General features: G+C 33.8%; 2 protein-coding genes across 6 annotated transcripts; one reads left to right on the top strand and one right to left on the bottom strand.

Annotated features, from left to right (window-relative positions):
* Positions 1-3,686: 3,686 nt before the first annotated feature.
* LOC123225236 (protein SOSEKI 5-like) lies at positions 3,687-6,450 on the bottom strand. 2 transcript variants are annotated; one of them, XM_044649146.1, is made up of 4 exons: positions 6,013-6,450; positions 5,606-5,675; positions 4,673-5,533; positions 3,687-4,435 (listed from the first exon to the last, which is right to left on the bottom strand). In XM_044649146.1, the coding sequence occupies exons 1-4, from the start codon at positions 6,269-6,271 to the stop codon at positions 4,285-4,287; spliced, it is 1,341 nt and encodes a 446-aa protein (XP_044505081.1). In that variant the 5' UTR covers positions 6,272-6,450; the 3' UTR covers positions 3,687-4,284. The 2 variants fall into 2 exon arrangements, with proteins under 2 accessions (XP_044505081.1, XP_044505082.1); XM_044649147.1 differs by having other exon boundaries at positions 3,687-4,432.
* Positions 6,451-11,342: 4,892 nt separating this feature from the next.
* LOC123226065 (protein ALP1-like) lies at positions 11,343-16,873 on the top strand. Of its 4 annotated transcripts, none has more exons than XM_044650532.1 (3): positions 11,343-11,410; positions 11,863-12,001; positions 15,560-16,873. In XM_044650532.1, exons 2-3 carry the CDS (start codon positions 11,866-11,868, stop codon positions 16,609-16,611), a joined length of 1,188 nt encoding a protein of 395 aa, XP_044506467.1. In that variant the 5' UTR covers positions 11,343-11,410; positions 11,863-11,865; the 3' UTR covers positions 16,612-16,873. The 4 variants fall into 4 exon arrangements, with proteins under 4 accessions (XP_044506467.1, XP_044506465.1, XP_044506468.1 ...); XM_044650530.1 differs by lacking the exon at positions 11,343-11,410 and adding an exon at positions 11,425-11,585; XM_044650533.1 differs by lacking the exon at positions 11,343-11,410 and adding an exon at positions 11,428-11,503.
* The last annotated feature ends 1,599 nt before the right edge of the window (positions 16,874-18,472 follow it).

The following is an 18,472-nucleotide window of genomic DNA, read 5'->3' as shown; positions in this document are numbered from 1 at the left end:
CCCATCCATGAATTGAAAATTAAGTTTTGATTTCTGTTGAATAAGAAGAACAAGAAAAGAGGCGTATTTTCTTCCATATATGGCTTGCGTGCTCAAATACAATTCTCTTCTGCTCAATTGTCTATTCTATTGGTGCAACTGTGTGTTAAATTTCGGCCATGATAAGCAATTTTTCCAATGATAATCTCTAATGTTTTCTTTAATTTTTGTAATCCTGCTTGGCAAAAATGATGCCACGAGTCCATTCAGTGATGCACCACTAAGATATATGTAAATTCTACATAATAAGTGTGATGACAAGATAGATTAGGTAATGTGATAATATTATTTTTGTTTATAGGCCGTACGCTCTCACTTGCTCTTTGTATTATATGGCGAACATTAACAGAAATATTTGTGGTTTTTTGATGTTGAATTTTTCATAAAAGCTTGTCGCAGGGAGGGGAGAGGATTGTCTCACCTGATCTGGGGAGTAAATTAAGATCCCAATTGTGATTGATTTAGCTAGAGGTTAGTGTCATAATTATGTCGCCTTGCTAATAATAGAAAGCAAAATATGATATTACCCTTTGTTTAATGAAGCTAATTAAATATGCAGCTAAGCTCCTGGTTAGCCTTCTTTTTCTGGGTCGGGTTGGGTTGTTTGAGTTCTAAAGGACATATCCTTTTTCTTCCATTTTTCTCTTTCTTTTCTGGTAGGAGACTCTGCAGATCAGTCAAACACAAGTAGCTTATAGTGATCATCAATTTAGAATGATTGAGAAAGTAGACAGCGCACTATTTTATTGCATTTTGCATCTGATAATTTAAAGAAGCAAAAAAGTTTACTTGTTTGGAAGAAGTATAGGCTGGAATCAATCTCAGAAATTGAAGTCTTCATCAGCTTGTGAAAGTGGGATTTCCATTTTCTGCACATAAAGAAGATACTTAATATTATTCTTGTTATGTTAACGTTCTTATCATATATGATACCTTCCCAGTTGCAGTCATTTGATGCCCATATTATTCTCAGCAGAAAGAAAACAAAGGATAAGATAAGGTCCTGCAAAGCGACACTTAATACCAAAAATATATACATTTTGAGAATGAAGGATGAATGAAACTTAGACAAAAGGAGTAATTAATATTCCCATCTGTATGTATATATGCAAGCTTTTCATGTAATATATATTTGCCTTACAGAACTTCTGGTAAAAAAAAAAATTCCATCTGTGTATCATTATTGAAGATATGATGTATTACAGACTTACGGTTACGTAGAAAAAGATTTTAGGAAAGGCCAAACAACTTTTTCCCACCTAAACTATGTTGAACTCTCAAAGTTTTCCCCATTTACTGTGGAAATATTGTTTACCCACCCATGAGCAATTAAAATTAACGGTGATAAGGGTAAATTCGTCATTTTCTCTATAATATTAAAAACAAACTAAAATATAATCTATTTTTGCCCCCATAAACTTTAAAAACTAAAAGTTTCTCCCAGTCTAAGTTTTAAAAAATAGCAGTTTCACCTTAGGGTTTCATTTTGAAATCTCCAGTGACATCTCCGGCTCCATTGTCAACGGCCTCTCCCTCCCGAAGCATCATCTCCTTCCGACTATCTCTTTCCTCCAATTTGGATGTTCGATCGACATTGGAAAAACTTTGGGAGATGAAGAACTTCATCAGGAAAGATGAAGTTCTTCATCTTCCCAGAGGTTTTCTTCTGGGAAGACGAAGCCTAAGGTTTCTCCGACGCTGATCGAGCGTCTAAATGGGAGGAAAGAGATCGCTAGAAGGAGAGGTTGCTCCGGGATGGAGAGGCCATCAGCAATGGAGCTGGAGATGTCACCGGAGATTTCAAAACGAAACCCTAGGGTGAAACTTCTATTTTTTAAAACTTAGGCTGGGGGCAACTTTTAGTTTTTAAAGTTTAGGGGGCAAAAAGAAGATAAAATTTTCAGACGTTAAGGTTCTATTAAATTTAACCGACCATAGGTAGATAAACAGCATTTCTATAGTTAATGAGAAAAACTTTGAGAATTTATCATAGTTTAGGTGGAAAATAGTCGTTTGGCCTTTAGGCAAGAACGCAATGTCTTTTTAGGAAAAAGTTAAGAAATAATGACTAACACATTGGAGATTGAGATAAGCCTTATGCATGCAATATGAAAATTGGAATCTATCTTCTTGGTATGGCCCCAACGCCACCATTTCATCACTCAGCAATATGCAGCTTCCACTAATTACAAAATTAAGATTAGAGGAGAGGCCATAAAAGAAAAAATTGATGATTTGAGAGACAATATGACTGTGAGTGACATATCCTTACTGTTGATACAATTTCTTGTCACTAAAATAGGTTATACTAGTAGTGATTAGTTATGAGAAAACTTATGTGAGTAATGTGTGAGAAGATGAATCGAAACATATCAAAGAAATATAAATGAAAGACAAGAGTCATCCTTGGTATTCTCATTAGTCCGAGTAAAGTACAAGAATAATACAAGATTTTCTTTTTGTAGGTAGTGTATTTTGCCTCTATAGAGTGTAGTATTTTATTTTTAGTCTCCCCTCCTTCCCCTCTGAACTCTCCCTTATATACAAGTTTTTTAGAAGAAAAAATACATTTGAAACTCCCTTAATTTAAGAACCTTACCTTGATTTAAATTTAAATGGGAGGTAGTTATACATATATCAACAATAGCATTGTTTATGGAAAAATTAACATTTTGTTGGATGACTGTTATAAAGAGTTGCATCGTAGAATCTAGATGGATGTCTCCTTAATTTAATAATTACAAGAAAACCTTCTTTTTTATAAACTACTTTAGATTTAATATTGTCTAATTCCTAATTATTCGCCATGACATCAAATCCATTGCAAGGTTCAACTTGAAAAATTACTTAGTCGTTCTCTCTAGTTACTTCAAACATTGACTTCAAAATGATTAATTTGGCCACACAACATTTATTCCAAATTCTTGGATTGTAACACCGACTTCAATAACTTTAAAATCTTTTAGTCAAGTGGAGATCTCACCACTCTAGATCATACAAATTAGCACTATCATGGTTTTATACATTTTTATTACTATATTCATCTTATCATTTCATTTTCTTTGGGGTATGATTTGATATGTATTGTTCATGAAATAAACAATAAGTATTCATAAATAAATCAAACAATCATGATGAATTTTTTTTTTTACTATAAAATGATGAACTTGAAATATCTTATTTTTGTATCTCTATGTTTTTATCCTTCCCCCCTCCTATTTCCGTTGAATACTTCCTTTTATCTATATTCTATAGGAAAGGGAAATGTTACATTGCAGACAAAATAACTATAATCAAATGTTGACGAGCGTTCTTCGAGTAAGATAGGTCTATCCTGTTGAAGTTCATAACTGTTATGTTTGTAAATGACCGTCTCTTTGAGACGTGCAGGTTTGACTTTACCGTGTAGCATGATGAATTTAAAATCTTACGGCAATTCCCACCCTTCTTCTTTACATAATATTTTTATTGTATATATTATTTTATCTTCACGTGGCAAATCCAATCTATTTTCAAAACCGCGTACGAATCACATCATTCAGAAACAGCAATCGGTGAATTGTTGATCGAATATTTGAACAAATTAAGATGCAGTTTGCTGTATGTTATCACCCGTACCTACTAATTGCAAACAGAGTACTCAACCATGGAGAACAAAATACATCGAATATTATTTTGCTAAATAACAAAGTCAGAACCTAAATTACAAGCACGGTGAGGAATGAAGGTACATCAATTGCTTCAATATATCAGAATTTGTGGCTGAGTTCCAAAGTTCAGATTTCCAGGCTACACCAAATTTCTCGGAGATTGAGAGCCTCGACCTCTTCAATCTCCATATTCGAGTCAAATTAGCTTTCTTCCTCGTGACTCATGTGCATACTTGAAGACAAAACTTAGTCAAAAGAAGGGCTTTAAAAAGGTTGTGGGGTTAGCATCAAATAACAAATACTGGATCAAACTCATTCCCCACTAACACCCAACAACAAACTATGCTGACCCAGCCCAAACCTCCAAGCTGAAATAGACAAAATCCCAAACTTCACCAAAATAGATTTATAGGATTCCTCCAAACCTTTGCTTTTCTTCCTTCTCATTGTGTGAGCCCAACGTGCCGTTTCCTGCGACCTACTACCTTACATTTCGCCCGTGTTTCTCGAAACCCTTTCCTTTTATTTTTTTTTTAAAAAACCTTTTTTGCATTTATATTTCACATAACTCGGTATAGTTGACGTGGGTTAATTGTTAGACTTGGAGTCTTTCGTTCCCGTGTTGAGCTCCACAGCCGTCAATGGTGTTTTCTCTTTTGGTTGGCAGTCTTTTTGGCTTCCTTGGTAAGCATTTTGCACGTACTCCCTCTGTCTCTTTCTCCGCCAAATGCAACTGCGAGCTTCTGCTGATTAATGCATTTGATATCACAAATCAAACAATGAAAAAGCTGTTAAACAATGAACTGCCCAGTTAACACAAGAACAACTGGCAAATGACACAAAAGACAAACTAGACCCATGTCTCAGTCTACAGCATCAAAATATAATTCTTAAAATAACTAAAAGACAAACTATAGATGGACACAGGATTGTCTGAACGGCACAAACAACACCCATAAAAACAAAACAAAAGACTCACTCACCGATCTGCGTCGTAAGAATTGGATCTTTTCAAAGCTGGAGGAACGTCGTCCTCTTTCTTGTTTGTCTCAATCAAGCTCCCACTGAAGTACTCCTTATCTTCCAATCTTACCCTCGGAGTATTACAAATTTCCTTTTCTGTCCCCGTCTCCTTCTTTTCCCCTGATCCACGTGGTAGCCTTCCCTTGTAATGCCCAATCAACGAGAATCCTTCATCTTTTACATGGCTGAGTCCACAGTCCTTAAAAGAGATTGCGCCGCAGGATATCAACTGCATCAGAACCGTCGACGCCTTCATTCTTCCACTTGGATAATTATCCTCCGTTCGGTTCAAGTTAGCGTCATTGCCCTTACCGGAACACAATATCAGCCGTCCGTCAGCTTTTATCAAAGATTCTAAGGTTTCAGGACTTGAATCGGATGGCGGAGGTGAAATTTCTTCCCTGTTGAGCTCCGTGCTTTGTTTCTTATAATATTCTTGACTTTGGCTTTGACCTTTGTCGTCAACTTCAACTTTGACTGGTCGTCTTCGCCGTCTTTTATCATCCGTTTGAGTCGACGCATCAGCAGCGACTCTCCGGAACGACTCGGAGTTCGGCTCAGTCTTATAAACTATATACTCATTTAAATCAATAGAACTCCAAGATTGGTTTCTCCTACGGGTAATCGCGGGAAACTCTAACGACTCGTCTGCTGACTTCAGCGCTCGAAACGACGACGACGACGCTGTTTCGAAAGGGTTGGAGTTTATCGAAGAAGGATCGAGAAGCTCTGATCCTTTGAGAACGTATTCTTGGCCGTGAGCCGGGTGAATCAAGTCGTTCTCTGACAAGTCGTGCCAAACGAAGCCGTTTTTGTAGCTCCTGAATCAGACGGTGGAATGCCAGTAAGTGAAATGTGAGTGGTAATTAGATCAGACGGTGAGGGAGGTTTACCGTTTGCAGGACCAGGTGTACAACCTAGCCATGCCTTTGCCTCGGAGGACGTTTAAGCGGTTGATTACATCTGAGGAAAGATAAAAAGATTCCATGAAAATTCGCAGTTTTGCGTTTTGTTCCTCAGAGATCAAGCAGGGTAGAAAAGTTTGGCGGCATACGGAGAAAATACTAAATTAAAGCAGCTAGCGGAATTTGAAACTTTGCATTGTTCAATTACAAAACAACAAACAGCTCTTTAAGCTTAATCAACTGATTGGCATTCATGTTTAACAAACAAACAAAAATAATATACGGAAATCAAGATTCCTAATTTCTCATTATTTCTTGAGCTTTCTCAGCAACCAAACAGAGACAGTAAAAAATTGAAGAAGAAATGGAAAAGTAGTGTTAAGTAAACTAGTTACCTCTGAGATAGAGACCTTCCTGAGAAGAGAGAGGAACGTCCATGAAATGAGGGTGCTCAAGCTGGCCATTTCGAGACAGATAGTAAATTACAGGGACTTTTCTCTCGCTACAGCTACCAGTGGCGTTGTTCTTATTAATGTTAGGCCCAATCCAGACTTTGGTTCTCTGGGGACTAGTGTGCTGCTGCTGATCTCTCCCTTTCCATTTTCTTGATACGAGAAACTCTGTCGTATTGGAGCCTCTCGAGCTGACTTCCATTTCTCCCTATGAAAACGGTGATTAAGTGGGTCTGGCAGAGGAAGAGAGGAAGAGGGAAAAACGTAGTTTGGAACGTATAGGAAGAGAAAACGAAGGCGAATGTTAACGGAGAAAAGGATTCAGAATAGGGATGCGCAGACAACAACTACCCAACAAAAAGACTTGTGTCCAAGTTTGGATTCGAACATAACTGAGCCAAATTTAAGATCACTTAAAGCTATAGTTTAACTCGATTTACATTAAATCAATTTCAACTAGTCAAATCCATTTCAAAAGGGCTTAAGTGTGAGTTGTTTTAAAAGAATTGAGTTTAAATTTAAATTTAAATCGATTTTTAAATTTGATTTATTATTAAAATAATATCATGGTAATATATATAAATTAAAATAATATTATTTTATATCAAATTTTTTTAATTCACAAGTTTAATGGACCTATCACTCTTAAAATTCAAACTTAAAAATATTAATCTTTCAATTTCAAACTCAACCCCGGATGATTTTATTTCCATGAATAAGATGCATAAAAACGACCTTGTCCAACCTTTACCTTAATATAACTATTTTTTTTCTTAATTTGCAATATTTAAAATTGAAAATGACTTGACATCCCAAATTAAATGAAATCTCTTTTGCCTTTTTTTCGCTTCCCTCGATCAAATTCAAATACAATAAAACTATATGTATCCATTTTAGGTATACAAATATGTACACATTTATATGTGTCATTATGTGATTGGATGATTTTAAATTAAAAATGAAATAATAACCAATCATATGATGACACATATGAGTGTGTATATATTTGTGTATCCAAAGTGGGTACACATAGTATTGCTCATTCAAATAAGGCCAAAGTACTATTTTCTATGCAACTTATTTTCAAAAATATGTTTACGATGTTTGAATATTTTAAATATTTATATATAAATTAATTTATATTAAAGATGATGATAAAATTGTTATTTTATTTTTATATTAAAAATATATATAATTTTATCTTATTTTATTATCATCCTCAATTTTAAAAAAATAACATTTTTACTTCTAAATCTTTAAGATTTTATTCTCTTCAACGATAGCAATGGTTACTATTCTCCTCTCTTCTCTCTCCACCACTGTCAATGATGTCCCATGAGTAATGAAGAAACATCGATAAGATGAATCGAAGAAAACTGGTGCGACCATTCTCCATGAATCGACAATGAAGTTCGACGTGTTTTCTGTCAAATTGGCTCTAGACGAAGGTTATGTCATGCACTTAGTCTTCATCTGAAGCTGAATCAAAGAAAAATGAAGCAAGTACTAGAGAATTCAATGGAAAACTTGTCACGGTCGGAGAAGTCGAACTTGTTTCCTTTAATTCATCACGTCGATACTTCTTCATCAATTGTGGGACATTGTTAACGGTGGCAGAGAGAGAAGGGAGAAGAATGGTGGTCGTCGCAATAGCTATTGTCGTCCTTGTCACCGGGGAGAATAAAACCTTAAGGGTTTGGGGATAAAATGTCACTTTTTCAAAGTTGGGGTTAAGATAAAATATAACTTTTTAATGTCTTGAGGGAATAAAATTATATATTTTTTAATAGAGAAATAAAATATTTTTTTATCATTTTCTCTAATAAAAAATTTTAATTGAAGTTAATCCATTAATGAATATTTAGGTTTTCAAATATCGTAAGTATGTTTTTATAAATAAACTAAAATATGAGTGAAAAATATTCTTTTGGCCTTCAAATAATTTTCAACAAAATTCAAAATCCACAACAGACGTGTGGTTTGAGTTAAAAAGAGGAAATTCTGATAACAAGAGAGCAAAATTCGATTCCCATCCGAGTAGGTGGCATCTTAATAGGGTAAAACGTGAATCTCTCAGGTGGATGTCTTTTAGCAAGATCAGATGGACGTCGTTTTCTCTAATAGATGAAATGAAGTGAGGAGGGCCCCCTTATCGAGCAGATTGTCCCGTAAACTTCCAAATCGTAACCGGAAATTGCGACTGACATGTTATATTGTTTAGTACATGGATATTTGGTCGGTAGTCTAAGCCATCGGCAAAATAGTCCAAGGCATGTTGGATTTTCTTCGGAGGAACGCCCAAAATTGCATGTGCAAGTGTACACGCATTGACTAACAAGGCCACGAGACGGGGGCAGTTGGCCCAGTGAAGAGACATTAATTGTTTTGTGGGTGACACGTTGATGCACCGTCAATCTACAACAGTATATATGGGTGCTTTTGATTTATATATTGTGATTTAATAATATAATGGTTAATTATTCGTTATTTCAAAATTATTTAATTAAATATTATCATATTTAATTATATAAATAAATATATATATATAATATTATTCTTAAAAAAATAATTTAAAAAACATATGATTTACTCCCCGTCTGAAGATTAAATGGTTTAGTGTCGTGGCTTTGGGCTTCCAGCTTCGTTATAATTTTCTAGTTATTTTAAGCCCAATAACTATGGCCTCTTAACTATTATGATCCTGTAAGCTGTCCTGTGGAACCCGAGGGTTACTTAGGCTTTACTGACACAGTCTTTCTTTTAGTCCTCCTCTGTTGACTTAAAACTTGAAGGAGCCCAATCCCTCTATGTATGCCCAAGGAGAACCTATTTTTCAAAATTCTCATTCTTTTTCTGTCTCATTACAACGCATAAACAATTAAAAAAGTTCAAATTAGACATATATCATATTTCATACTGTTATGTAGGACACTTTGATTAAATCCTATTTAAGGATTTGTTTAATTATACGTCGCAAACAATCAAATATATGAATAATTATACACATAGGCATATAAAATCGCATACACTTAAAAATGTATAATGTTTTGACTGGAATAAGTTCATCTTTAGTAAGCATAGGTCACCCCTCGACAAAAATATATTGAGATCCATCGAAAAAGTATTTAGATTGTACCATAAATTGACATTGATAGAAGAAGTTGAGGGTTTGTGAGATTGGGTAAAGGCATAAATAAAATTGAAATTAAAGCCAAGAGAGAGAATGACCTATAATGCAACCCCTTGGATGGCAAAAACAACATTTATATATTAAAGCTAAAACGATATCATTTTAAATTTATATAAAACAATAATGTTTTGAATTTAGCTTGTGAATCATATCGATTTCAATACTATTAACTTGAAATTGGCTAGTTAACATATAAGAGCTAAACTCTTTGTTTAGACTCAGATTAAACTCAATCTATTCAAGCATAATTTAAATAAATTCAAGTCAAACTGTAAGTTACACACAAGTAATTCAACTCGAATCCATACCTAAAAGTCAGCATTTTTATCCCCTCTTAAAAAATTGGGATCAAGATATTAAAACCCAAAATTGAGTTGGCTCAAAATTTTAATTACTAAAATCCAACTTCATCAGGGTGGAGATCCTAATGTTCAAATTAAAATAAAGCAGTCAATGAAATCCTTAATAAAATTGATATTTGTCTAATCATAATATGCTTTTCCATCGGTCTCTCTATAAAATATCAAAATCAGCCATCTTTTTCAATTACACAAAAATTCAAAAAAGTAAAAATAAAATAATCCTCTTCTGGGTTCGGTTGTAACTCAATTGTCAACTGAGCCCATATTTTGTGGGCCGAAATGAGTCCATATAGCCCAAAAGGGCTCTGCAGCAGCCATTTGACTAGAATACCCCCAAATACAAATCAAGGAGGTTATTTTCACAAAAATGGAAATTACTGTCAACTTAAACGTTGGGTGGTACATTGCCTGTTTTTGACTACATAAATTTAGGCCCAATAATCTATATAAATTTTCCACCACAACTTTGTTAAAACCAACACTTTTTAAGTTTAAAAATCTATTTTCTTATCTATTTGTTAATAAAATCAGTTAATTTTTTATTTTTTATAAAATTGTTGAAAAACAAAAATGTTAATAAGAAATATTTTATATATATAGTCTGAGTATATAGATGATATGTTATCATATAATTGAGTGTTACTTTATTTATAATTCAAATCACTTAATCATATAATAACATATAATCTTTATTGAATGTAAATTGTATTTATTGAAGATAAATATAAAATTGTCTAAAAAATGTATAAAGTTTTTATCCACTTTTGATTAATAATTATAAAAAAATAAAATAAAATTGCAAAAAAGCCGTCGAGAGGACTATTTCTCTCTTGTTATCGCCACCCTTGTATCTATCAACCAACCTTTCAACTTTTAACAATTGTGTGATTGAAATCTCCTATTGTCATCACGTTTTCAATCATGTGTACAATTTCTTGATTTTTCGCCCTTATTAACAACTAATTTGATTTAGAAAATGTTAGAACTCGTTTAAATCAATCATTTTTCACCCAAATCTATCATTAACAATCTCAGTTTTGGTTAAACTTGTCATTTTTCGCTAATTTTTAGATATCTCGCTACTCATGTAAACCTAAACCACTTCTAGATCTATCAGACCCTAAGATTGTTTTTAACAGCAAAGAAATGAAAAAGGAAAAAATATAAAATTGTTAAGATGAAAATTAATTTTCTCAAACTATTAGGGGTATAAGCGATATCATGCTATTATATATGGGATAAAATAGCAAAACTTTGACATGACAGTAAAAAAATTAACTCTTCAATCGTATCAAAGTTCGAGAGAAAAATTACCATTTGGCCCATAAATTTGCGTACTGTAACACATTTTGATTGCAAGATAATATACGTTTTATGAACTACAACTCTTCCGATTTCCACACAATTTTAATTGGAAGAGTGGAATAAGAACATTGATTTTAATTCAATTTATTCACCTGCATGCTTGCCAACTCCACTATATTCTAAAATTTTATTTTATTTTCTATTTATATCTTATTTAAACTTATAAATATAAAAAATGTCACATGCAGAAATGGCAAAAGTGGTCATGGATGATGACTGAATCACTGAATTTTATACCTATTACCATCTAAAGAATTAAAGAGAGCAAATGGTATTTCTGTCAATTCACTAAGAATCGCCTATTATTGTAATAATACACTTTAAGCTACAATTCTCTTGCGATGGAATTTATCGCTTGTAAGAGAGAGGAGAAAGAGAGAAAGCGATTGTCTCTGCCGAAACCAAATTAAAAAGAGAAAAAAAAGTTAGTTTTAGTCCATGTATTCTCTTTCACTTTCTTGCCACATTGTGTCTTTAAACGAAGACTAACCCACAAGTGTTGCTTGATTTCTCACCAGTTACCTCCATATAAGCTTCACCATTTCTTGTTTTCTTGCATGCTTTGAGAATCTCACCCTCGCACACATTAACATACTGTTGTATGTGTTTTTCATTAACCTTTTCTTTTCCTTTTGTTTTATTTTAGTTTACGCGTTTATAAATAAATGAATTAATAAATCAAAAGACTTTCTTGCATGCCGTAACCCACTATTCTTTTCATCATTGTCTCATGATAGCTACATATGTGTTTGTGTTATGATTAATGGGTATTGGCTTTTGTGTTGATTCTCACCGGGAGCTTATGATTTGTTGTTGTTTGAAGCTAGTGGGTTCTTGTTTTTGAGCTTTGAGTAATTTGGGTTTTGTTTTATCCAGCTGATGGCTCCTTTAAGAGGAGGGTTAAAGAAAAAAAGAAAACTTGACAAAAAAACGGAAGGGAATGCTTCTGCTTCTGGGTCTTCTGAGAAGGAAGCTTCTGCTGATTGGTGGCATGAGTATTCCGAGAGGATTAATGGTATCTTTTTCATTCTAAATTTTAATGTTTAACTGTCCTGCTTTCATGTTGCATATCTGAGTTGTCTTTTGTTCATGTTCTTCATCTTTTTGATATGTTGTTGCTTCTGTTGACCATTCAGGGTAAGATGAACATGTGTTGATTTTATTTGCAGGACTTCTGAATTTAATTTTGGCTTGTTGGATTTATGCATTATATCTTGTTCAAGTTTATTCGTTGACAAACGAAATGCATTTGGGAATATATAAGCAGGATCCCTAATCTGACATTTCAGTGCTTCTGCTCACCAAACATTTTTTTTTGTTATCTAATCAGACTTTTTTTTTACCGTATAATATTGCTGATGATGGCCAAAGTAGTTGAAATTAAGAGAAAAATAGTATCTTCTTCATTTAACGATCCCTTCTCTTGTGTAAATTCCGTGTCCGCTGAAAATGGATTTTTTCATGTTATCATTAAAATTATGTTCTGATTAATATTTTTATTAAGTGACTCATAGGAACAAATCAATATGGACCCCTTCCATTTTTAAATTAGGAATAAAATTTATGAATAATCTTTTGGTCCTCAACAAGTGTAGTTTAGGTAAATCACATTTCAAAGCCACATATTGATTGGTAAGAATGGTCACTTTTTTCCAGCCTCTAACTCAGGGAAGTATGGTTTTTAATTTATCTTGTAAGGGAAAATTTTATTCCCCCCAAAAAAGGAAATGATTAAGCAAATACTCATGATTAACTTAACATATCAAAAAGTTGGAATATCAGATGACTTATCTTCAAGGTCGAAAAAATGATCTTACTTTTGACTGATATAAAGAGGGAAAATTTTGTGAACTTTCTGCTGCTGAGAGATGATGGTTGAAACTGATTGTATTGAAGGCTATAGTCATGCTGAATGGAGTTGGAAATATGTGAAACTTAAAAAATAAATAGTGCTGTCACCTAGATTTTGCATATCTCAGCCACAAAATTTTAATTGACGTCATAAGACCCTTGTTACTTAAAGTTTACAATTTATGCTTTTTCTCTTGGAGGAATTATACATTTGGTTGAGAGGTTAAGAATGCTTTTTTCTTCCTTTTCTTGCTTTCTAGCTCTTCATTGTATTGTTAATAATGGTTAATAAAATAGATAATCATATCTGTAATTATTTTATGGACTACATTAAAAGTGGGCTGTGTGGAATTAGAAGGTTGGGGAGAGTGATCATAAAGTAAAGTCCTTTCTCTTGCGGAAATCTATTTTTAGTCTTGAAAGAGATTGACAGATATAACATGTCAATAAAATGCTTGTCTCTTAGATAAAAAGGATGGACTATATAAGAACTTTATCAGCATGAGATCTCTATTTTATGTAAGGTCAGTGATTGAACATGACTTGTTTGTATTTATATGAAACATCTAACCCAAAGGAAGTTTCTGTACAATGCACAAGAGGATATGAAAGCAGACAACTCCTCTTTCTTCTTAAGTTATGATTTCAAGTTGCCATATAAACTAGTTGGGCTGGCGCTTCAGAGAGGTTTCATTTGTCAGGTTTCTAAATGGTTTCTTATATAAGATATTTAGTCAAGTTTATTTGTGGTATAAGCCTTTCAAGGATTTTCCAATGTCAAGGTTGCACTTGCCTAACTGGGCCATTGTTTGTGGTTTTATCCGTAGAAGAACTGTTATCCTTTTTTTGTTAACTTGTATCAGTATACACTCATATCTTGAAACATTCAATAAAAAGGCATCGTTCAACAGGAGTAGAAGTGGCAATTTTTTCTTTTTTTATGTTGTGCTATCTATGTCTTATCTTCTTTGACTAAATGATAAAATGATGTGTATGTGCTTGTAGTTCATTGGGCTTGAAAATGCAGCTATGCATATGTGATGTGGGTGAAAATTTTGTGATTAACACTTGTAAATTGCTGATTCTAATTGGCAGATTGGATTTTTTACACCTTGCTGATTCCAATTTCCTGACTGTATTTGTTTAATGCTGAAGTTCCCTCATACCCTGTTATTTTCCTAGTTTTAAGGTTCCAGAATTCCTAGAATTTATTTTGTTGCTTAAAAGATAAATTAATAATACAATATCTTCTGCACTTATTGATGAGAGACAATTAGTTTTAGAACCTTGAAAACATTCAATAATTTGGCAATGGCCAGTATGAAGGGTTTGCTTGGTGGATCATTGTGGCAAATTTACACAGACTTACAGTTGATACATTTTATAAAACTAAACTACTTGAATAAATAGACTGGTTTGCTTTTCCTTAACTCTGCTGGATTAAATTTTATGGTTTGCCCAAATTTGTTCTGTGAGATCTCCTCTGTAGAAACAATACTAGGTTTGTAACATTTTGGTCCAACAACTTGCCTCATTGTCAAGAAATTGTCCGCTTAGAATGTATTATCTATCACAGTTTTAGTTTTGGGCTTTACAACCTAAAGTTCATCTTGACAACTTAAGAGTTCTACAAACTATCAGTTAATCTTCTTTTATCAATCCCAAGCCATGTGGGATGTCATTATTCACTCCCCTTTAGGATCTTACATTCTCGTTGGCATTCCTTCATCCCTTTGAGCTACTATGATCATCCACACACTTTCAGTTGGGTCTTGCTCTGATATCAAATTGAAAACCCCTCTCCTTTGGGGATACTTAAAGTGTACACGACTAGAGAGGGGTTTTACAAGGTTGCTGCTATTTTTGTAATCTCTAATAGGTTCAGTAACAATGCATTGCAGGGATTACACCTCAAGAGTAGGTTTGTGCCTGTCGCATAGGTTCCTGTTAACTGTTTTTTCTTACATGTTCTGTTCTTTGATTTTCAGTTGTAAATGGTTATCTTTTGACTCTTATGGTGTTCTTGGTATCATAATTCCTATAGATTTTGATTTATAAAATCATGAGATTTTTTCTGGATTTAATTGCTTGCTTGACATCAGGAAACATAAATGTTCAACTAAATGTAATTCTTGTTTAACTTGTCCAACAGATAATCAATAATGTTTTGTATAGACCTAATATCAGTTACTTTTTAGTTGTTGTATATGATGAATTCAGTAGCTATATGATATGAAATATCAATTTTGTGATTCATTATTGCTCCAATGACTAGATCATGTTCTTTTTTTTTTTTTATTGATCATGTTCATTGCTGACTGAGAATATCAGATATTTGCTATCTCTGATTTCAAGATTTTGTAATAATCTGTATCAGTCCATATTCAACATGAAGCATGTAGGATAAGCTTATTATAGCTTTGTAATTTCAATGAGTTTGGCCATTCCTTATTTTTGCGGATTTATGTTTAAGAATCTTATCTTGTGCAATTGTAATATTCTTTTACAACATGAAGATAAAATTTGGATAAATTGAGAATGATTTCCTGAGATAAAATCCTTGTAAAATGTCCCTAAAATAAGAAACTCTGCACGAGTCTTTTCTTATTTTAACATCAGTGATTTATCTGATGTTTTTATGCAACTCCTTTTGTGATGTCCAACAATTTTTTTTTTTAAAATCTGATCTAATTCCTTTTCTTTTAATGTCTACACTGTGCAGGTTTTCATTCCCCATCAAAGGGTTTAGACAGATTCCAATCTGTTTTCAAGATCTCTGGAAAAACCTTCAGTTACATATGCTCACTTGTGGAGGAAAGTATGATGGTTAAGACAGGGGGTTTTTCATTTACAAGTGGCAAAAATTTGTCATTACATGATCAAGTAGCTATTGCTTTAAGAAGGCTGAGCTCTGGTGATTCACTAATGACGATCGGTGATTCATGCGGACTACACCACTCAACTGTCTCTCAAGTGACGTGGCGTTTTGTGGAGGCCTTGGAAGAAAGGGGGCTTCATCACCTGCAGTGGCCTTCGTCTGAAACAGAAATTGCAAAAATAAAATCTAAGTTTCAGAAGATTCAAGGCCTCCCTAATTGCTGTGGTGTGGTTGATACCACACATGTAATGATGTGTTTGCCTTCCTCGGACCCCACAAGTAATGTGTGGCTTGATCAGGAGAAGAATCACAGCATGATCTTGCAGGCAATTGTGGACCCTGAAATGAGGTTCCGAGACATTGTCACTGGATGGCCAGGGAAAATGGAAGACTGGTTGGTCTTTCAGAGTTCAAATTTCTACAAACTGTGTGATAAAGGAGAGAGGTTGAATGGGAAAACCTTAGAGCTCTCTGAAGGAGCAGAAATGGGAGAATATATAATTGGGGATTCAGCCTATCCTTTACTGCCCTATCTTATGACTCCTTATGAAGGAAAAGAGCTGCCTCAGTTCAAAGCTGAGTTCAATAGACGACATTCTATGACGCAAATGGTGGCACAAAGGGCACTGGCAAGATTAAAAGATATGTGGAAGATTATACAAGGAGTTATGTGGAGACCTGACAAGCATAAGTTACCAAGGATTATTCTTGTTTGCTGCTTGCTTCATAACATTGTTATAGATTTGGAAGATGAGGTGCAGGAGGAAATGCCTTTACTTCATGACCATGACTCAGGTTATCCCCAACAGATTTGTGGAAACCTTGACATAAAAGGTGCACATTTGAGAGATGAGCTCTCTCTCTATTTGTCGAGAAAATTGCCACCAGGCTACTGAACCAAGATCCCAGTAAAATTACAAATATGAAGCCAGTTTCTGTGTGTGTATATATATATTATGATATATACATCATCTTGACAATTGGTGTAATGCTTTTAGATTAAGAAGGTAGTGATTGAAACAAGAAGTTGAGGAACTGAGATTGTTGTGCATACATCATTGATGAGTCAGCAGAAATATCATCTGCTGTGAGTTACTTTAAAATGTCTGAGAATGTGGATCATGGCAATTTTGGTTAATAATAATGGTCATTTCTCTATATTTTACCTGAAAGAAGATAAATTTGTCTTTTTTTATTTTTTTGCTGATTCATATCTAAGATGTTTTTACGGAGAAATGAACATAAATAGTTTTAACTGACATATATAAAATTTAATTACTTGAAAGGAAGTCGCACAGGATTAAGTGAAGAACATCAAGTTGCTTAGAAAACTTCACTGCTTTCAGGGACAATACATCTGTGTAACTTCAGAATTTAGTGACTTGTCTTCAAGGTTGGAGCTTTAGTAGTTGTGGTAGTTGTCATGGGAGATAGCACATGGTTTCGTAGATGCAGGGATGCGGCTGAGCTCTAGTTTCATTTGTTGTGGCAGTGTGGTGGTACGAGTAGGAATGATGGTGGCAGTGACGAGTAGGAGTCATACCTTATTCTTATGTGTAGGACTGCCGTAGATGATCTCCATCATAACCTTTCAGGTTATGACAAAGATTAAGTCCACGTATAAACTCATCAAAGCGTTAAACCGGATGGAATATTCTTTCATATTGTTGAACCCTTGTTGCAGATTTATAAACTCTTAAGCTTGCATATATGTCATATTAGATATTTTAAACTCAACATCAAACAATCTCCTAAACTTTGTCCCACTCATCCAAGTCACGTCCATCATCTCGGCGGTCATCTTTCACCATACTTTGGAATCACCCAAGAACAAGTATGTAGCATACTTAATCTTTTTAGGCATACAAACTAAAACTACTGAAATCATAAGCACCCCAACTTGCCTCTTCTCCTACATTGAAATATTCGAAGCAAACCCTCTTTAACCACACTATCCATGCACAATTAAAACACAAAACTTGCAGAGGTGTAAAGAACTCGTATTATCTGTGATTTTAAAATTTATAATATCAAATTAGATTGGATGTAGCCAACATCAAGCGATAAGATCGAACTTATAAAGTCTGGTTGTAATAGATATCACAGGGATATATCTTTTTTATGCAGGGTCATGCATTAGTTCACTCCACAAATCACAAAACAATTCTTTTATAGTCCACGTGACAATTGATATACGAGCATACATCCCCCATACACAATCTGACATCAGGCCAGAATTTCAGTTTTTTTCTCACACGTAGTCACAATTCATTAGCACATCAACTAACAATAGGAAATGACCAAAATGACCATATCACATACTTGTGGGTCTTATCGACTCTCATCAAAAAATAGAATACATTGTGTTGTGTAAAAGATAATACTCATTTTCAGAGAATTTATTATCATGATTCATATATTTTGTTTTACTTTTTTTTCCTTTCTTGATATTTGAATTCATGTATTATGAACCAAGCATGAGAATATCGGATTCTTTCTCTTACATTTTCTGTAAGTGCCCCCATCAATTAATTTAGAAGTTGAAACGGTCCGTGGTCCGCAACTTCATTTTCATTCATTCCCTACAATTATACATTTTGATGGGTAATATGTATATAAAAAGTCATCCATAGATCCATATATATATATATATATATATATATATATATATATATATATAATGAGTATTCAAATTATAGGCATAGGGATGAATATAAATCGAATTGAACTCAAACATTACATAGCTCGAATTTAATT

Source organism: Mangifera indica, chromosome 9, assembly GCF_011075055.1.
Source record: "Mangifera indica cultivar Alphonso chromosome 9, CATAS_Mindica_2.1, whole genome shotgun sequence".
NCBI lineage: Eukaryota > Viridiplantae > Streptophyta > Magnoliopsida > Sapindales > Anacardiaceae > Mangifera > Mangifera indica.
This window is presented reverse-complemented; position numbering and strand designations above follow the sequence as displayed.